At 42.5% G+C, this 20,472-nt stretch overlaps 1 protein-coding gene across 1 annotated transcript in view; it reads left to right on the forward strand.

Annotated features, from left to right (window-relative positions):
* The window catches only part of LOC141111476 (IgGFc-binding protein-like), a 132,412-nt gene that overhangs the window by 71,775 nt on the left and 40,165 nt on the right, over positions 1–20,472 (forward strand). Inside the window, exons 14-20 of the mRNA XM_073603769.1 lie at positions 3,468–4,041; positions 4,369–4,515; positions 5,863–6,437; positions 8,353–8,803; positions 12,720–12,926; positions 16,020–17,248; positions 18,479–19,043. Of these exons, the coding sequence (XP_073459870.1) occupies positions 3,468–4,041; positions 4,369–4,515; positions 5,863–6,437; positions 8,353–8,803; positions 12,720–12,926; positions 16,020–17,248; positions 18,479–19,043 (3,748 nt within the window). The remainder of the gene's footprint in view (positions 1–3,467; positions 4,042–4,368; positions 4,516–5,862; positions 6,438–8,352; positions 8,804–12,719; positions 12,927–16,019; positions 17,249–18,478; positions 19,044–20,472) is intronic.

The following is a 20,472-nucleotide window of genomic DNA, read 5'->3' on the forward strand; positions in this document are numbered from 1 at the left end:
ATGGGAAGATGGATGGAGCCAAAAACAGGACAATCTTAGAAGAAAACCTGTTAGAGTCTCCAAAAGACTTGAGACTGGGGCAGAGGTTCATCTTCCAGCAGGACCACGACCCGAAACATACAGCCAGAGCTACAATGGAATGGTTTAGATCAAAGCATATTCATGTGTTAGAATGGCCCAGTCAAAGTCCAGACCTAAATCCAATTGAGAATCTGTGGCAAGTCTTGAAAATTTCTGTTCACAGACGCTCTCCATCCAATCTGACAGAGCTTGAGATATTTTGCAAAGAAGAATTGGCAAAAATGTCCTCTCTAGATGTGCAAAGCTGGTAGAGACATCCCCAAAAAGACTTGCAGCTGTAATTTCAGCAAAGGGCGGTTCTACAAAGTATTGACTCCGGGGGGCGCCATACAAATGTCCCCCCCACACTTTTCACATATTTATTTGTAGAAAAAGTTGAAAACCATTTATCATTTTCCTTCCACTTCACAATTATGTGCCACTTTGTGTTGGTCTATCACATAAAATCCCAATAAAATACATTTACGTTTTTTGGTTGTTACATGACAAAATTTCAAGGGGTATAAATACTTTTTCAAGGCACTGTACAATACAATTCAACACAAAAGTTTCACAAAAGATGGAGTTTCAGGTATCGCCTAAAGATGGATAGAGTATGAGAGAGTTGGGAAGATTAGGATAAGAAGTTCCAGAGTATGAGAGGGGCTCTGGAGAAATCCTGGATGCGAGTTGATGAGGAAGCTAGAGAGCAGGAGGTCTTGTGAGGAGCAAATAGAACAGTTTGGTTGGTATTTCCTGCTACAATGTTATTTATTGAGATGTAAGAAAGGATACAGCTGTAATATTTCAGCTCAGAGGATATAACAGTAGGCATAACATAAAACAGCATAAAAAAACACACATGGGGTATGTTTTAAGGCATAAACTGTAAAAAAAACAGTAACTCTCCGGTCAGAGCCGAGGGTCAACACAGGGTGCCTGAGCCTTAAGGGGAAGAAATAAAAATAAAAATAAAAAAAGGGGTGGGAGGGTCAGATAATGGGGGGGGGGAATAAGAGGTGAGAGGTAACACAGTAGAAGCAGAAGAGGGAGGAAAAATGGAGAATAGGGGGGAGACGGGAGAGGTCAATTCGTTTGGTTGGTATTTTAAGAATTTAAGGTTTGTGATGTAGCTGGGGGGGTAGGCATGTCTGATTGGTTTCTTACGAATCAAAATTCAAAACAAAATTTTCGTTATTCGGAGATTCAGATGTGTCCAGATTCCCAAATCACAATAGTAATGAATTTTAACAAATCCAAAATAAATTATAAGGAAGCAAATTATCCAAATTCAAATTGGAAACATATTGTAGTAAATACAGTAAGGTATACAAGTGAAATAAGATGATGGTTCTTACTTAGGTTGCTTTATAGAGTAGAATAGAAAAGAATAGAATAGAGTAAAACGAAACAGAATAGAACAGAAAATAAAGGAATGGAATAGAATAGAACAGAATGGAATAGAAAGGAATGTTTCAATTCTATTCAGCAGCCTATTCAGCTTACTTAACTTGTATACCTTACTGTATTTATTGCTTGCTTATATGTTTCCATTTCGAATTCAAATTCATTTTCAAATTCAAATTTTAATCAATTTCTAAATTCAAATTCAATTCGAAAATAGCAAATATACAAAACGGATCTGAATATACGAAACAAATTCAGAAAACAAATCATTCTAACAAAAATTAACAAAACGAAACAAAATTATTAAAGTGGTTGTAAAGGCAGAAGGTTTTTTTATTTTAATGCTTTCTATGCATTAGGATAAAAAAAACCTTCTGTGTGTAGCAGCCCCCCCCCCCCCCCCCCAATTACTTACCTGAGCCCCCTCTCTCTGCAAGGATCTTAGCTGTCCCAGACACTCCTTCTGATTGGCTGAGACAAAGCAGTGGCGCCATTGGCTCCCGCGACTGTCAATCAAAATCAGTCAGCCAATCAGGGGAGAGAGGGGGCTGGACCAGGTCGGGGGGCTCCATGTCTGAATGGACACACAAAGCTCTGACTCGGCTCGGGCACCCCCATAGAAAGCTGCTGGCTGAGGGACACTCAATAGGAGGGAAGGGCCAGGAAAAAAGGGACCCCAGAAGAAGAGGATCCGTGCTGCTCTGTGCAAAACCAACTGTACAGAGGAGGTAAGTATAACATGTTTGTTATTTAAAAAAACAAAAAAACAAACAAGGGTTTACATAGTTGCAATAGTTACATAGTAGGTGAGGTCGAAAAAAAGACAAGAGTCCATCAAGTCCAACCCATGTCTGTGATTATATGTCAGTATTACATTGTATATCCCTGTATGTTGCGGTCGTTCAGGTACTTATCTAATAGTTTTTTTAAACTATCGATGCCCCCCGCTGAGACCACCGCCTGTGGAAGGAAATTCCACATCCTTGCCGCTCTTACAGTAAAGAACCCTCTACGTAGTTTAAGGTTAAACCTCTTTTCTTCTAATTTTAATGAGTGGCCACGAGTCTTGTTAAACTCCCTTCCGCAAAAAAGTTTTATCCCTATTGTGGGGTCACCAGTAAGGTATTTGTACATTGAAATCATATCTCCTCTCAAGCGTCTCTTCTCCAGAGAGAATAAGTTCAGTGCTCGCAACCTTTCCTCATAACTAAGATCCTCCAGACCCTTTATTAGCTTTGCTGCCCTTCTTTGTACTCGCTCCATTTCCAGTACATCCTTCCTGAGGACTGGTGCCCAGAACTGGACAGCATACTCCAGGTGCAGCCGGACCAGAGTCTTGTAGAGCGGGAGAATTATCATTTTATCTCTGGAGTTGATCCCCTTTTTAATGCCAATATTCTGTTTGATTTGTTAGCAGCAGCTTGGCATTGCATGCCATTGCTGAGCCTATCATCTACTAGGACCCCCAGGTCCTTTTCCATCCTAGATTCCCCCAGAGCTTCTCCCCCCAGTGTATAGATTGCATTCATATTTTTGCCACACAAATGCATTATTTTACATTTTTCTACATTGAACCTCATTTGCCATGTAGTCGCCCACCCCATTAATTTGTTCAGGTCTTCTTGCAAGGTTTCCACATCCTGCGGAGAAGTTATTGCCCTGCTAATCACTTTAACTTCACAAACAAATCTGAAATGAAACTAAACAAATTTTTCCGTTGTGCACATCTCTAGTGGGGGGGGCGGAGTTGTGGGTGGCTTTGTAAGTTGCTCTTAGTATTTTGAATTGTATTTGTTGGGTGAGCGGGAGCCAATGGAGGGATCAGCAGAGAGGGGTGGAAGACACTGAGTGGTTGGTAAGGTGGAGTCAGGTCACGAGTATTCTTGAACTTGACTTCATCTTTAAATGCCTTCAACCCTATATCTGGAACCATCTCAGTGGCTTTAGCAACATACGCAATTCTTTAAAATGTGTTGTAATTTCTCCTTTACCTATTACAGGTGAACGGGATTTTGATTAACCTCCCTTTTGCTGTTGACAAAGGTACAGACACGGTGTCTGTCTATCGAGCATCCTCTAAAGCTCTTCTGCAGACAAGGTTTGGTTTAGAGGTCTCCTTCAACTGGGACAGTCGAGTTGCTGTCAAAGTTCCAGGCACCTATGCTGGGGAGCTTTGTGGTCTGTGTGGCAACTTGGACGGTTCTAAGAGAAATGAGTTTGTAATGAGGGATGGTAAGATCGCTGACAATCCAACAATCTTTGGACAAAGCTGGAAAGTACAAACCATACATGGGTGCACTGAAGATGATAAGGCCCACTGCCCGAAAAAGGCAGATTTGGAAAAAGAGTACCGCGGCAGTAAATCTGGTTGTGGTGTCCTAATAGATAAGGATGGGCCTTTTCGTGCCTGCCATGACGTGTTGGACCCCAAAGGTAGTTTTGAAGACTGTGTTTTTGATGCATGCTTCTACAAGGAACGACAAGATGTCTTGTGCAAGGTCATAGTCAGTTATGTCTTGTCTTGTCAAGAGGCTGGAGCTCAGGTATACCCATGGAGAACAGATCATTTTTGCAGTAAGTTAATTCTATTGTATACCTTTAAGACATTAAAAATGTGTTATGTTCTTAAAGTATAAGTCAGGGCAAACTTAAAGCGGAGTTCCACCCATTTCTGTGTTTATTAAAAGTCAGAAGCTACAAAAAGTTTAACTGCTGACTTTTAATGAACAGAAACTCACCTGTCCCACGGTCCAGTTCAATGTTTGGGTGCTTTAAAAAATCGAATAAATAAATCTTTGCAATACATTCACAATTTTCCATGTTTTATCCCTTAAAAAAATGCTAAGTATAGAAAAATACCTGTAAAAAATCCAATAAGCTCCTAACTTCTGTTTATGGTAGTTTTGAAGGTATGCCTCATTCAGTATAAAAAGACATCACGAAATCTGCCCCTGCAAGTAATGATATCACAAGGAGCAATAACAGCTGTTTCATACTACAGTATTGAGAAAAAAGAAACATGGACATGTTCTAGTAGGAGATACAAAGGTTTGGGAGCAGTGACGGAACTACCAGGGTCACAAAGATCACACTTGCTATTAAGCCCTGATGTTTCAAAAACACCATGGGGAGGCCCAAGATAGCAGGAAGGGGGCCAGCTGAGGAACATGTGAAAGGGTCCCTTTGTGGGAAGATAACAAAGGACCCCACAATGGAAGTAAGGGTCCCTGGGTTTTATTGTTTCTTGCACCGGGTCCCTGAAGGTTCTAGTTACGCCTCTATTTTGGGGTACATTTGACTGGACATGCAGTACAATTTAATGTACACTGTAATGTGTATGTCGAATAGGGTGTTCTTAATGGAAGAAGACTGGAGTATTAAGTATATAACCAGTATAATTGAGACAAAAAAAAGCATAAAAAATTCCTTCTAAATACACATTGCTGTGTGGCGGACACCGGAATGATCACTCACTTATTTATCTCCTCGTCTAGATTTATAAATCCAGAAGCTATAATAGCTGCATTTTGCTTCCCGGTTGTCACGTGTGGAAATAACAAAATACTATGGACTTGTAGGAAATTCGTTTGGTACTGTTTTTAGCTTAACTATATGTGGACCTTTCAAGTTGGGTGACCCTTATCTCTTGGTCCTCCTCCACTTTGTTTAGAGTCGCCAAACCCAAGACATTAGCCTAAAATAAAGACTTATGCCGCGTACACATAAGCGGAATGAGAAAAAATGAGAAACACATGAGAAAAAGTCCGACGGAAGCTTTTCATCATCTATTCCGATCGTGTGTGTGCCTCATCTGACTTTTTTTTTTTTAAATTCTGACAAACCTAGAAATGGAACATGTTCTAAATATTTCCAACGGAACCAATTCCTATCGGGAAAACCGCTCGTCTGTATGCTCTTCTGACGGATCAAAAACGACGCATGCTCCGTGTGTAGGCAAGACCGCTTGAGCGGAATTCCGTCGGAGTTCCGTCTGAGAAACCTTCGGAGTGTATTCCGACGTCAAAACTGGTTGTGTGTACGCCGCATAAGTGTATTTCATTGGTTAAGGGTCTGTGTCCAGTGCCTTGCTACTACAGTCCCTAAAAATAAACCCAGAACACATTTAAAGGATTTAGTGGTGTAAAGTGAACTGAATAGCAGAGGGGAAGCATGGTGAGATGTAGAAATAGTGGAACAATGTACCCAAAACTGGGGCATTTGTACAGTTGTCAGTAAGGAGGAAGTCTAACAATAGAGATAGATTCATCCAGGTTCCTTTGATAAAACAAATGACTTGAAAAACCAAGACTCATCAATGTATAGTCATTTTTTCTTCATCAGGAGGAAACATTTTTCTGTAGGACATTGAAGTTCTCTTGTGTTTTTTTTTTTTAGGTCCAAAATGTGGTCCACATAGCCACTATGACATTTGTGCATCTGGATGCTCCCCAACATGTTTTACTCTTTCTTCACCACTGGACTGCAACCCAATGTGTTCTGAGGGTTGTGTCTGTGATGATGGCTTTATTCTTGGTGGTGATAACTGCGTCCCTATCGACCAGTGTGGCTGCACTCATGAGGACGTCTATTACGAGCTTGGTGAAACATTTCTCAATCAGTTTTGCACCCAGAAGTGCAGCTGTACAAAGGATGGGGAGATTAGTTGTGAGCCTTCCTCCTGTGAGCCGTACGAGGAGTGCAAAGTCATCGAAGGAGTCATGAAGTGCCAACCAATTCGATTGGCTGAATGTTCCATATTCGGTGGTTCCCACTATACGTCTTTTGATGGACTAGCATTTAATCTTTATGGCACCTGCACCTATACACTTGTCCAAACCAACACATCGAATCCCGATTTAATACCCTTTAACATCACTGTGAAAAATGAGAAACTGGGGAAAACATTGGTTGCTGTATTTTTTTATGGTTACATCGTGTCTCTCCAACAAGAGATTGATGAAAGAATTAAGGTATTGTAGAATGAACCTCAATACTTTAAAGACCAACACAAGTTTTTATTTTGTTTTTAGATGATGGAAAGATTCTGAGACTCTGTCCTATTTTCACTGTCATGTGTGCAGGAAAGACCCCATTTAGTTGATGGCAGAGGAAGCAAGTAGTGGAAAACTTAATCAGCCAGTTTCTCTGTTTACAATTGTGTAGCACTATCCCCTTAGGAGCTGCTGTATTTTAGGCCCCTCTTTGTCTGCACAGCCAGCCAACATGCATTTTTAGCAGACACACATAGTCAGAAAAACAGTCCAAGGGCTTTGTCTTTGTAATTTATTAGGGTAAATAAGTTGGATGGGGTTAGGGTGGTTATGGGATGCCCAGAACTTGGTCAATATAGAACTTTGAGGACAACTTGAGTGATCACAGACTTCTAGAAAAAATCCCAGACTGCATTTCCTCCAGAATGACTGTTGTCTTTCCTGAAAATGCCAGTGCACCTGGCTTCAACTGAGAACACCACAAGCAAAGTAGAGGATATTTGTATACTGTCTCTGTAAAAGCTAGCTGAAAATTGTACTTGGCTGCAATCTTCCGTGTAGGCTTTAGGGGTTAAAAAGTGTAGAAGAAGTTTGAGGACCACTGTGGCTATACTGTCTTCTTAGCATAAACTCCGGCAGTGTGTTCCCAGGGGAAATTACTTTCAGCAGACTGGTACAGCACTTCTAATACCAATCCCAGCACTGGTACATTAGCACAAGATTATCCCAAGCAGGGGTTGAAGGTTGGCAATGACTGTCCCTTCCGAATGACTAGCTGGGTATTGAATCTGGCTGCCTCTCCCCTTTGGGTGATAAAACAGTTAGAAGTTACCAACTCAGTCCCTTAAGTCCTGCAGCATAAATGGTGACTTCTGCCCAGTCCTTCTGCTGTTCATGTCCCGCTTGCTTGCCAGGGTGTCTCAATCAGTCAAGATGAGGCTGAAGGGGGACGTGGGCTCCTCTCAGCTTTTTTTCTCCTTTCTCTCAGAACACCGTCTCTCTTTCTCTCTCTCTCTTTCTGGCATCTTCTGCCTTGAGGCAAAGCCCACCCAGCACAGGGGTCCCCTCCAGGCCTCAACAGGCCTGGATTCTCTCCCCATATGGCCAGGCTCCTGAGCATTTATGGCAAACTCTCCACTCTTCTGGGCCGTTCTTACCCAGGGATTGGTGAAGCTCCTCTAAATATTCAGGCTTCTATCTACAGTACATCCCTCCACTCCCTAAGTTCTGGAACTTTCTGGAAGCTTCCAGAAGCCAGGGGGAGGCGACAGAGGCTCAGCCCTCAGAGCCTGCCATCTGAACTGTAAATGACCCCAATTAATCCTGGCTCCAATGGCTGCAGTGAAGCCCAAATACATGTGCCTACACTACCCAACTGTGTACACAAGGGGGTGCTACACAAGTGATAGTAGAATGTTGATGAGCACAAGGCCAGGGCTGGAGATGCTGGTATGGAGTATTCCGTACTTTCCAACCGAAAAAAAAGGTCTGTTTGAGCCAAGTATGTATAGGTATATTTCGATTTTTATTGACTGTTTGCAAGAGGACTTATAAGCTTGGTTTGCCCAAGGAACATGCAAGCTTAAATTATGGTGTTACCTTTACCTGATTGATTAGCTGGGTGGCTTCAGTGCAAAAAATCCACACCTTCTTAAAGACCATTTGGAAAGAGAGGATGGGGGTCAGAGGTTCCTGAGGCAAAATCCCACTTTTGGGGTCCCTGATAGAATTTATCTCTTGATTCATTGTATCAATTATTTACAAAAATGAAATGGCTTTGTGTGTAGCTGGCTTTGTTTTATTAGAATTTTAAAAAGCGTATTGCATATTCAATTTTACTGGCTCTGTTTATACTAACTAATGCGCTACATTCTGCTCCAATTTTTCTCCTTAGGTCAATGGCATTTGGCACAATCTACCAATAAATTTAGAAAATGGCAAGATCATAGCTTATCAGCATGGCAACAAAGTAAATCTTGACACAGATTTTTCCGTTAAGCTCAGCTATGACTTAGTCTATAGTCTGGTAGTCATGGTTCCGGAGAATTATAAGGCACAGTTAAGTGGTTTGTGTGGCAATTACAACGGTAAAAAGACAGACGACTATAAACTACCAGACAAGACCATGGCCCCGGAGGCCATTAGCTTTGCCGCATCCTGGAAGGCACCAATTCCCGGGGAAAAGTGTGACGATGGATGCGGTAAACCTGGAAATGAATGCCCGGTTTGTGACATCGAAAAGAAAGAAGAATTTGAGTCTGATGCCTACTGCGGCTTCCTAAATTCCTCCCCGGAATTAAGTCATTGCTTTCCTATTATAAGTCCAGAGAGTTATTTTAACAATTGTATGTTGGACATGTGTTCCAGTCTGGGAGACCTAACGATTCTGTGCCAGAGTATTCAGAGTTATGTATCAGCGTGTCAAATGGCCGATGTTGTCGTTCAAGGATGGAGGACGGAAACATTCTGCCGTGAGTAAGATGCAGTAAAAAAAAAAGTATTTATATAAAAAAATAGAAAAAATGAAAACCAGTTCTTGTTATTGGTTCAAGTGAAGTTTCAGTGTAGGTAAACTAATTACATTCCAGGCGCATCAAAAGAATTGGCCGGGGGGATTTACTAAAACTGGAGAGTGTGAAATCTGGTGCAGCTGTGCAGAGAAACCAATCAGCTTCCAGGTTTTATTGTCAAAGTGTAATTGAACAAGCGGAAGTTAGGCAGGCCATACATACGTCGAATTTCGAAAGAATTTTCTTTTGAAAATCTTATCTAAGAATTTTCATTCGTATTTAGAACCATTAGTGGGCTGCAGCAACAGCCGATTTTCGTGCAGCAATCAAATTTGAATAATTGGACATGTTGGAAATTTTTTGAAAAACAAACGATTTTTCTAATGAATGATGGGAGAATCGTGCGAGAAATGTAATTGAAAAAGGAATGCGCATGTGCAAAAAAAGAAAATTCCCAGAAAGGAAAATTCTTTTCTGTAGCAACATGAGGTGAAATTGAAGACTTGGTTGGCCGAATTTCGAAATCAACGGTGGTGCCATCGGATCACAAAACGCACAAATTTTCTGATTTTCAAAAGAAAGTTCTTTCGAAATTCGACCATGTATGGCCAGCCTAAGAAGCTGATTGGCTACCATGCACAGCTGTACCAGATTCTAAGTGCTCCAGGTTTAGAAAATCAACCCCTTACAGTTTGTTTTCTTTAGAAACAGCCATATTCTAGGTAGAAAAGCCTGTCCCCTTGTAACGTAAACTGGATTCCCAGACCCAGAAAACCAGTGTGGACCTATGCGTGCCAATTAACATGCGTACTTGGCACCCAGTGGCCTATTTAAACTGGTCTGTCACTATGAGCAGTTGCTGAATTCAGCCTGTCCTTGTGTTCCTGGGACCTGATCCGCTGAACCCGCTTACCTGTGTATGACCCTGCTTCCACTTGGACTCTACTTCTTCTCCTGCCTCCATCCTGTTCATCTGATTACTCTGACCTCGGCCTGCTTGTCTTTTGCCTTCTGTTTCTGTACTGTTTTTCCCAGCTTTTACCGACCCTGGACTGCTTCCAGGACTTGCTCTTCCAGCCGATTTGGTCCCTCAATGCCTTTCTCCTGGTCCTGCATCTGCATCTCCTGCTCTGGTGCCAAGCTGCTTCTGCATCCTGTCCTGAGGACTGCAACTAACAGCTCTACCCACCTAATGTGCGGACATCCCCAGCCAGCTAAATTGCGGACATGACCAGCCAGCTACTCCAACACTCGTGCCACTCCATGCCCGCACACTCTCTGTCTCCTCCTTCAGTGGTGCGGGGAAAGAGGTGCAAGAGAGACCTTCACGACATTCCAGTCTTCACCAGCTATGTAATAATCCTGCTGCAAAGAAGGAACCTTTTTCACTGGAAGCAGTGGTCTCCTTGCAGAGGTCCAACAGGCCCCCTGTTGAACCGGAACAAGAACTCTCCAGTCAGCAGGGAGTGTAAGCATTGCTGATTGGAGAGAGCTGTAGCTGTGACATACCCAGCACCTCATGTAAATCACCTGATGTTTAAAAAAAAATGCTTGACGCAACAATGATTGCAACCAAAATCGAATTGCTGGCTCCTATATTTGATGTATTTACTCTAATGAAAGTGATTGTAAAGGCTGAAGGTTTTTTACCTTCAGCCTAGCTCTGAGGAAGGGGGTGCACCCCCGAAACGCGTTAGCTGTACCCCAAGTTCTGTGCATGTTCATGCATTGTTTTTATGGCCTTTTGTGCGTTGCATGTTGTGAGTACCCACTTTTTATATTAAACATTTTTATTATTAAATTATCTTTGGTAATGCACTAGGTGTGCGCGCCTTCCATTTCTGTTTTCATGAAGGTTTTTTTACCTTTATGCATTCTATGCATGAAGGTAAAACACCTTCTGTTTGCTGCCCACCCCCCCAATACTCACCTTAGCCTCTTCTCAATCCAGTGATGTCCATCCTCTCAATCCAGTGGTGTGCATCACCGGGACTCCCTCTCCTCATTGTCTGAGACAGCAGCGGGCCAGTGAGCCAATTAAGAGAAAGCGGGGGCGGGGCCGAGCCACGGCTCTGTGTGTCTTATGAATGCATAGAACAGGGCTCAGAAGTGAGCAAGCACTAGTGCAAGCGGCTTGCTATGGGGGGCACTGGTCAAGGGGGAGGAGTCAGGAGCACCAGTGGGGGACCCGAGAAGAAGAGGATCTGGGCTGCTCTGTGCAAAACCATTACTCATAGCAGGTAGGTATGACATGTTTGTTATTTAAAAAAAAAGCCAAATCTTTAATACCACTTTAAATTGAACAGAACCCAAAACCCTAAATTTGAACCAAATAAAATCTTAATTACTTGATACTGTGATATGTTGCCCAGTGTGGTATGTTAAAGGACAACCAGCGAATGCAATCAAATCCTCTATGCCTTTTTGTGCATTTTTTTTTTTTTTTTTTCTATGAGAGTGTGCTGTTTTGGCAAATTAAGGCTTATTTTTGGGGAAAAAAGCCTCCCTTGTGGTAAGACTGTCCCCCCAATGTAAAGGTTGTTCATGTCTTGGTCAGTGTTTCTCAACCTTTTGTTTTGGTCAAGGCACCCTTTAAAATTATAGACAATCTCGAGGAACCCTTCAAAATCATGGACAGTCTTGAGGCATCCTTTAAAACTATACACTGTCTTGAGGAAATGAAGGCCTATCTTTGGGGGAAAAAAGCCTCCCTTGTGGTGACACTGCCCCTATAATGTAAAGGTTGTTCATGTCTTTGGCAGTGTTTCTCAACCTTTTTTTTGGTCAAGGCACCCTTTAAAATTATAGACAATCTCGAGGAACCCTTCAAAATCATGGACAGTCTTGAGGCATCCTTTAAAACTATGGACTGTCTTAAGGCACCCCATTCTAAAATGTAAAAACTATTCTAAGTGCCGCAACAGCCTCACACGTAGGACACCCAATGTTATGCTGCGTACACACGAGCGGACTTTCCGGCAAACTTTACCGGCGTACCGGAGTCCGTCGGACAATTCGATCGTGTGTGGGCTCCAGCGAATTTTTTTTTTTCAAAAGTTTGCCGGACTTAGATTTCAAACATTTCAAATCTATCCGACGGACTCGAGTCCGGTCGAAAAGTCCGCTCGTCTGTATGCTAGTTCGACGGACAAAAAGCCACGCTAGGGCAGCTATTGACTACTGGCTATGAACTTCCTTGTTTTAGTCCGGTTGTACGTCATCACGTACAAATACGTCGGACTTTGGTTAATTGTGTGTAGGCAAGTCCATTCATTCAGAAAGTCCATCATAAGGTCCGTCGAAAAGTCCGGCGGGCAAAGTATGCCACAAAGTCCACTTGTGTGTACGCGGCATAAGAGGTGCAAACTAGTACTGACTAGTATTCCAATGTTTTTCTTTCTCCGTTGTTCTCCATCACTGAGCTAATGTGACCCCAAAGCTGATGGACAGAGGCAGGGGAGGGTCAAACAAGGATGTTATGCACATGACTGACATCCTCCTTATCAACCGATGATGTCATTGATTGTTAGAAGGTCGGCAGCTAGAAGGTCGTAATGTTGCACAATGAAAAATTGTGGCTTTGTGTAAATATTTTTCCCGGTACCTTCCACATACTGTAAACAAACATGTAATCCTTGCAGTGAAGGAATAGCCCCACAGAAAGAAAGGATTTTTTTGTTTTTCTTGGAGTTCAGCTTTAAACGTTTGAACTTAAAATTTTGTGTTTTCTGTTGATTTTTGTTTTAAACAGCCTTCCGCTGTCCACCCAACAGCCAATATGATCTTTGTTCTGATGTCGTTGCTACACATTGTACCAGATTTACAGACAAGCTCCCTTCCTATTGTTCCGAGGGATGCACAAGTAATGATGGCTACTTCTTTGATGGGAAAGGTTATGTTCCGATGGGCAAGTGTGGCTGCTTTGAAAATGGAATTTATTACAAGGTTTGTATAACAGGTAGGGTGATCGATCAAATGATTAGATACTGTAGAGGGTAACTTTGAAATGGTTCTAAAGGCTCAAGGTTTTTTTACCTTCTGGGTGCAGCTCACTCCCCCATCCCCCCCATTCATACTTACCTGTGCCCCAATCTTGATCCAGCAACGTGTATGAAAGCAGCTGTTCTCCCGGGTCTCTCTCTCCTCATTGGCTCACACAGCAGTGGGAGCCATTGGTTCCAGCTGCTGTCAATCACAGCCAGTGAGCCAATGAGATGAGAGAGAGGGTGGGGCTGGGCCACACTCTGTGTGTGTGAATGGACAATGTCCATTCACAGGAGCGTGGCTTGGGGGAAAGCCTGCTCGAATGCCCCCATAGCAAAAGAGCCAGGACCGCTGAAGGGGGACCCAAAAAGAGGAGGACTGGGCAGTGGCGGCTGGTGTTTTTTTTTGAGGGGGTCGGCAAACAACTATGCTCCAGGTAGGTCAGTCAGTTGGTCAGCGGTTGGGTCACCCCCACACCCCCCCAGACGGTCATCAAGCCCGGCACTTATCCCATCCAGGTAGCAGCAGGCGGGTTACGAGCTCCTACGGAGGTGGGCGGTGGCTCCTGTGTCCTCTCCTAATCTTCTACGTCATGGCGGCTTCCACTGTGCGTCTCCTCCCTCCTCCTTCTAGGTGTCCAATAGGATCACCTGTCCTTTCAGCCGATTGGGTGACAAGACCCTCAAGACCCACTTCCTGATTGGCCGGAAGAAGGATCAGTGTGGCGATAGCGAATATTCATTCGCTATTATCACACAACTGGGTGGGCTCGGAACGCAGTGCTCTGCGCTCCGAGCCCACCCTTTTTTGAAGCTTATTAGAGCCTCTGGCTCTAATCATGTGCTTAACCACTTACCTACAAGGCACTTTCACCCCCTTCCTGCCCAGGCCATTTTTCAGCTTTCAGTGCTGTCACACTTTGAATGACAATAGCGCGATCATTCTACACTGTAACCATGTGAAAGTTTTCTCATTTTCCCAGTGGGGACAAATACACACTAACCTTTTCTTACTCCAAGCCAAAAATAATAATAACAATAATAATAATAATAATAATAACAACAACAATAGAGATGGTCCAAACGCCCCCCTGTTCGGTTCGCAGCAGAACTCCCAAATAGGGGAAAAGTTCTAACCCGAACGGTGAACCCCATAGAAGTCTATGGGAGCTGAACAGGAAAAATCAAAAGTGCCCATTTTGATGGCTTATATGAACGTAATTGGCCATAAAAGGGGTATTGGGGTCCGAGTACTGCCCTGGGGGACATGTATCAATGCAATTTTTTTTAAACAATCTTTTTTTCCAGGAGCAGTGATTTTAATGATGCATAACGTGCAACAATAAAACGGAACAATTTCTTTAAATATAGTGCCTGGGGGTCCCCTAATTCTGCCTGTAAAGTGGAACACCATGTATAGAACCTGCTGCAGCAAAAATTACATTTCTAAAGAAAAACAAAAACAAGTCAAATCACATTTGAATTGACTTGCCATTGCAATTGCCGGCACCCAGCTATTGAAAAGAAAAAAAGAAAGAAAAAAATGACGTGGGGTCCCCCCAAAGTCCATACCAGACCCTTATCTGAGCACACAGCCTGACAGGTCAGGAAAGAGGGGCAAGCAAGCCCCCCTGTCCCTCCTGAACCATACCAGGCCACACGCTCTTAACATAGCGGGGTGCTTGGGGGTGCACCCCAAACCACTTTGTCCCTATCATGATGGGGACAAGGGGCTCTTCCCCACATTCCTGGGCTGTGGTTGTGGGTGTCTGCGGGTGGGGGGCTTATCGGAATCCAGCCCCGCTCCTTAACAACCAGCTTTTACTGCGCCCTGATTGGGCAAAGCTTTGCCCAATCGGGGTGCAGAATGCACCCGCCGAACCCTCTGCAAATTTGGGTGTTCCCCCCGAACGGGGAGAACGGCCAATGTTCGGCCCAAACTTATGTTTGGGCCAGACCGTTTACCCAACACTAAACAATAATATAGAATAATTGATGGACCTGAAGAATACTCATTGCACATTTCCTCTCTCTATCTCTCTTCTTTCTATTGAAATCAGCTGGAAGAACATGTCTTATCCAAGAACTGCACTCAAATATGCTCATGCAATCCATCAAGCATCTTGGTCTGTGAGAGTACCAGCTGTGGAATAAATGAATTATGTCAGATAATAAATGGAGTTGTCACCTGCGGCAATATAGGTAATAACAATAACAGTAACATGGATCATAGAGTTGTAAACCATTTAATTAAATAATAATGTTCAATGAAAAAAAAAATGTTGAAACAAACCAATGGTTATTTACTAGAGCTGCACTATAAATCATCAAGAATCGTTATCGCGATTCTTTTCCTCGTTGCGATCTTGACAAAAGTGTTTCACGATTCTTGCTATGCAAAGAATTCTCTCTGCTCTTCTGAAGTCACAGCCATCAAAAGAAAGGAGGAAAAAAAAGAAAACAGGCAGTCTGCCAAGAATCACAACATTCTTTAGCAGTGAAACTTAAGTATAAACATTGTAACAGTTTGTCAAAGGAATAGACTTTGTGTGTAAATGAGGAAAGTTTAACCACTTAAACACTAAACCTTTTACTGACGTTTGTTGGTTTCAAGTTAAAATCATTTTTTTTTTGCTAGAAAATTACTTAGAACCCCCAAGCATTATATATATTTTTTTAGTAGAGACCCAGGAGAGTGAAATTGTGGTTGTTGCAATATTTAATGTCAGACTGTATTTGCGCAGCGGTCTTTCAAATGCAATTTTTGTGGAAAAAATTACTTTAATGAATTAAAAAAAAAAAAACTAAAGTTAGCCCATTTTTTTCTGTATAATGTGAAAGATTTTAAATTGCGAGAATCGTGATCTTTTTATTCTAAGCAAAAAAATTGTGATTCTCATTTTGGCCAGAATCCTGCAGCTCTATCATTTACTGATGTTTTTAATCACAAAGACATACTATTAGTTGTATTATTGCATTTTGTTACAAGGTTATTTACATCTGTTAAGCAAGAAAATAATGATTTACAAACAGTCTTACAACCAATTATTACAATGCTTTATCTACAGAACTGGAGACAACAACAACTACAACTACAACACCCAACGATTACAATACTTTATCTACAGAACTGCAGACAACAACAACTACAACTACAACACCCAACGATAACAATACTTTATCTACAAAACTGCAGACAACAACAACAACAACTACAACACCCAACGATTACAATACTTTATCTACAGAACTGCAGACAACAACAACTACAACTACAACACTCAACGATTACAATACTTTATCTACAGAACTGCAGACAACAACAACTACAACTACAACACCCAACGATTACAATACTTTATCTACAAAACTGCAGACAACAACAACTACAACTACAACACCCAACGATTACAATACTTTATCTACAGAACTGCAGACAACAACAACTACAACTACAACACCCAACGATTACAATACTTTATCTACAAAACTGCAGACAGCAACAACAACAACTACAACACCCAACGATTACAATACTTTATCTACAGAACTGCAGACAACACCAACAACAACTACAACACTCAACGATTACAATACTTTATCTACAGAACTGCAGACAACAACAACAACAACACCCAACGATTACAATACTTTATCTACAGAACTGCAGACAACAACAACAACAACTACAACACCCAACGATTACAATACTTTATCTACAGAACTGCAGACAACAACAACTACAACACCCAACGATTACAATACTTTATCTACAGAACTGCAGACAACAACAACTACAACACCCAACGATTACAATACTTTATCTACAGAACCGCAGACAACAACAACAACAACAACAACAACAACAACAACTACAACGCCCATCCATTACAAAACTTTGTCTACAGAACTGCAGACAATAAAATCAACTACATCTACCACAGTCTATTCTAAGCCACCCTGCAACGATAAACAATGTCGAGCCAGAGAAGAATGCCAAATGGTCAATGGAATACCTACCTGTGTGCCAGTCTCCGAAGTCAATTGTCACACAGTCGGTGACCCTCATTATAAAACTTTTGACGGCCTCTCTTATGACTTCCAGGGCACTTGCACCTACACAATCGTCACGACTTGCGGCAATGACAGCAACCTCACCAATTTTAGTATCGAGGCCAAGAATGAAAACCGAGGCAACACTCAAGTTTCTTATGTCAGTAATGTGACTGTCAAGATTCTATACCCTCAAGAAAATATTGTTATAAATGTAGTGAGAAATGACTTTGGGTTTGTAAAGGTAAGTGACCAAGCTTATGCATATCCAAAGTGGCCAAAGGTTTGCAGACACCCAACCATAACACCTGTATGAGTTTTTTGGACATTCAATTTAAACCATGGACATTAATATGAAGTAGGGCTCTCCTTTGCAGTTTTAGAAGCCTCCTTCCTTCCTTCTGAGAAGATCTTACACAACATTTTTGAGTGTGTGTAGCAATTTGTGCCCATTTGTGAGGTCAGGTACTAATGTTAGGATGAGAAGACCGGGCTTGCAAACTGCATTTCAATTCATCCCAAACATTTTCAGCAAGGTTGAGGTCCTGTGCAGGCCACCCTGGTTCCTCTACACCAAATTGGGCCTGTACTTTTGGCCATATAGTGCAGCTGAATAAATGTATTTGAAAAATCACAGAAAATGAACACAAGTGTAGCATAAAAAAAATAAAATATGTTATTGGTACTAAACAGCCAAATGCAGACTCACACGACAATAGAATAAACTCGCTTATCTGCAGCCACCTCTAAGGTCAGTCTGCCTGGGGAACTGCATATAGCGGTTAATAGCGTGCAGCCAGTAGATGGGTAAATGGAGAGCCAAGTCCACCGATCCCAGAAGAAAGGAGGAACCACCCTGGAGTTTGGAAAGGGATACAACGTCATGCCTAGGCGGGCCTGTTGCTATATTAACATGTTTTGGAACTCTGTTGGCTCCTTTGTCAAACAAATTCAAAATTCAAGAGCCAATAGAGCCCCTAAATGCATTAATAGCAACAGGCCCGCCAAGGTTTGATATAATATTTGTCTCAACACTTCAGGGGGGTTTCTCCTTTCTTCTGGGATTGGTGGACTCTGCTCTTCATTTATCCATCTACTGGCTGCAACTGATATATGCGGTTCTCCAGGCGGGTTCACCTCAACACCTTACAGATGGCTGCAGATAGTTGAGTTTATTGTCGTGTGAGTTGGCACTTGGCTGTTTAGTATCAATAAAATATTTATTTATGCTACACTTAGCAGGCACCCCATTGTGTTCCCTTTCTGAGCTTTCAGAGACACGTTCCTGCCTCAGGTGGAGCTGCCAAAGGGAGTGCGATAACATATGAATACCACCGGGATTTTATGAACTTTTTTATGTGGACCGTGGACTTTATTTCTTGAGGTTTTTACCCATATTAAGTTTTGTGGAGAGTATACCCATATTTTTAGGCCATCATATTATTATTTTTCTCTTATATCCCTCTTGTTCTAGGTCAACAATAAACGTCAAGGACTTCCCTTAATCAGTGATAAAATCTACATTTTCCAGTCTGGCAGCTTCTTGAGTATTGTGACCGATTTCCAGTTAAATGTCCTATATGACTGGAACTCCATATTATTCATATATATTTCCAGCAGCTATTTCCAGAATGTGTGCGGAATGTGCGGCAACTACAATGAGGTCCCTTCGGATGATTTTGCCACACCATCTGGCACTCAGGCAACTAGTCCGCCTGATTTTGGCAAAAGTTGGGAGGTGAACGATGGAGATAACTCTTGTTGGCACGATTGCAATGGAGAGTGCAAAGTCTGCCCATCGGGCGTTGAGAAAATCTATTTGGATGACCAAAAATGTGGGCTCATTTCTGCAAAGGGCGGCCCGTTCAGCCAATGCCATGGAGCAAGAGACCCCAAAATTTTTGTAGACAATTGTGTATATGATGTATGCTTGAATGGGGGATCCAAGAAAATTTTATGTCAGAGCCTGGCAACGTACGCCTCTATATGCCAAAGAAATAATGTTGAGATTGGAGACTGGAGAACACTGGCTGGATGTCGTAAGTAAAAACTCGACAAAAGTTACTTGTTCTTTTCGAACATAATACGTATGGCATTACAGGTAGGACCCAAAATCTTATTATTTGAGTAGAGAATATGAAGCTATACATAGACACTTTACTCACTTTGCTTTTCTTTTATAGTTTGGGAACTTCTGCTTACCTAGGACTTTTCATAAATATTGTACAATATGATATATTGGCCATTTTAGCATATATAGTATGTTTCTTGCTTTCACATACTGGAATTAATAACTGTATACGCTTGTTGGACATCTCATAAATCCCATCTTAAAGTGATTGTAAAGCCTCATTTTTTGTTTTCTTTAAAATAACAAACATGTTATACTTACCTCCTGTGTGCAGTTGGTTTTGCACGGAGCAGCTCAGATCCTCCTCTTCTCGGGTCCCTCTCCTGTGCTCCTGGCCCCTCCCTCCTGGTCAGTGCCCCCACAGCAAGCAGCTTGCTATGGGGCACCCGAGCCGAGCTGCAGCTCCACGTGTCCATTCAGACACAGAGCTGTGGTTTAGCCACGCCCCCTCTCTTTCCTGATTGGCTAACTGGCTTTGTTTGACAGCAGCGGGAGCCTGGATGGCCAAGGGACTTGTGGACATTGCTGGATAGAAATGGGGCTCAGGTAAGTATTAGGGGGGGCTGAGGGGGTCTGCTACACACAAAAGCTTTTTTTTTTATCTTAATAGAATCCACCTTCTGCCTTTACAACCCCTTTAATAGCATCACGGGCCCCTGGGTAAAGTAATACACTGAGGCCCCTACCAGGCTGCCCCTATTTGCACACCTACGCTCAAGAATTAAAGTGTAAATAGTTGCTAGATCTAAACATAAATGTATTAGTACTTTCAATAAAATAGATTATAAACAATGAGAAAAAATGACATAAATCAAAGACTAATCAACACAAATACAGGGGGGGGGGCAATATGGCATAGTACAGGGGGGTCAGCAGGGCACAATACAGGGGTTAGTATACAGGGGGGGGCAATTAGGCACAGTATTGGGTACAGTACAGGGGTCAGCAGTGTGGGGAACAGTATGGGGGTCACCATAGCACAATACAAGAGGTCATGAGTGCACAGTATAGGGGAGTCAGTATGGCACAGTAAGGGGGGTCATCAGGGCACAGTACAGGGGGTCAAAAGGGCACAGTACATGGAGTCAGTTGGGAACAGTACAGAGGTCAGGAGGACACAGTATGGGGGGCAGCAGGGAATGGTACAGGGGGGTCTTGAGGGCACAGTATGTGGGGATTAATAGGGCACAGTATAGGGCTCGGGAGGGCACAGAGAGTGTGGGTCAGAAGGGGGCACAATACAAGGGAAGTAATCTACAATACAGAAAGAGTTTCCTGAAGAAGAGCAGTGCAGGGAAGCTGCTGGCACAGATCTTACCTGTTCTAGCACACTGCCA

Source organism: Aquarana catesbeiana, linkage group LG10 (assembly GCF_042186555.1).
Source record: "Aquarana catesbeiana isolate 2022-GZ linkage group LG10, ASM4218655v1, whole genome shotgun sequence".
Taxonomy (NCBI): domain Eukaryota; kingdom Metazoa; phylum Chordata; class Amphibia; order Anura; family Ranidae; genus Aquarana; species Aquarana catesbeiana.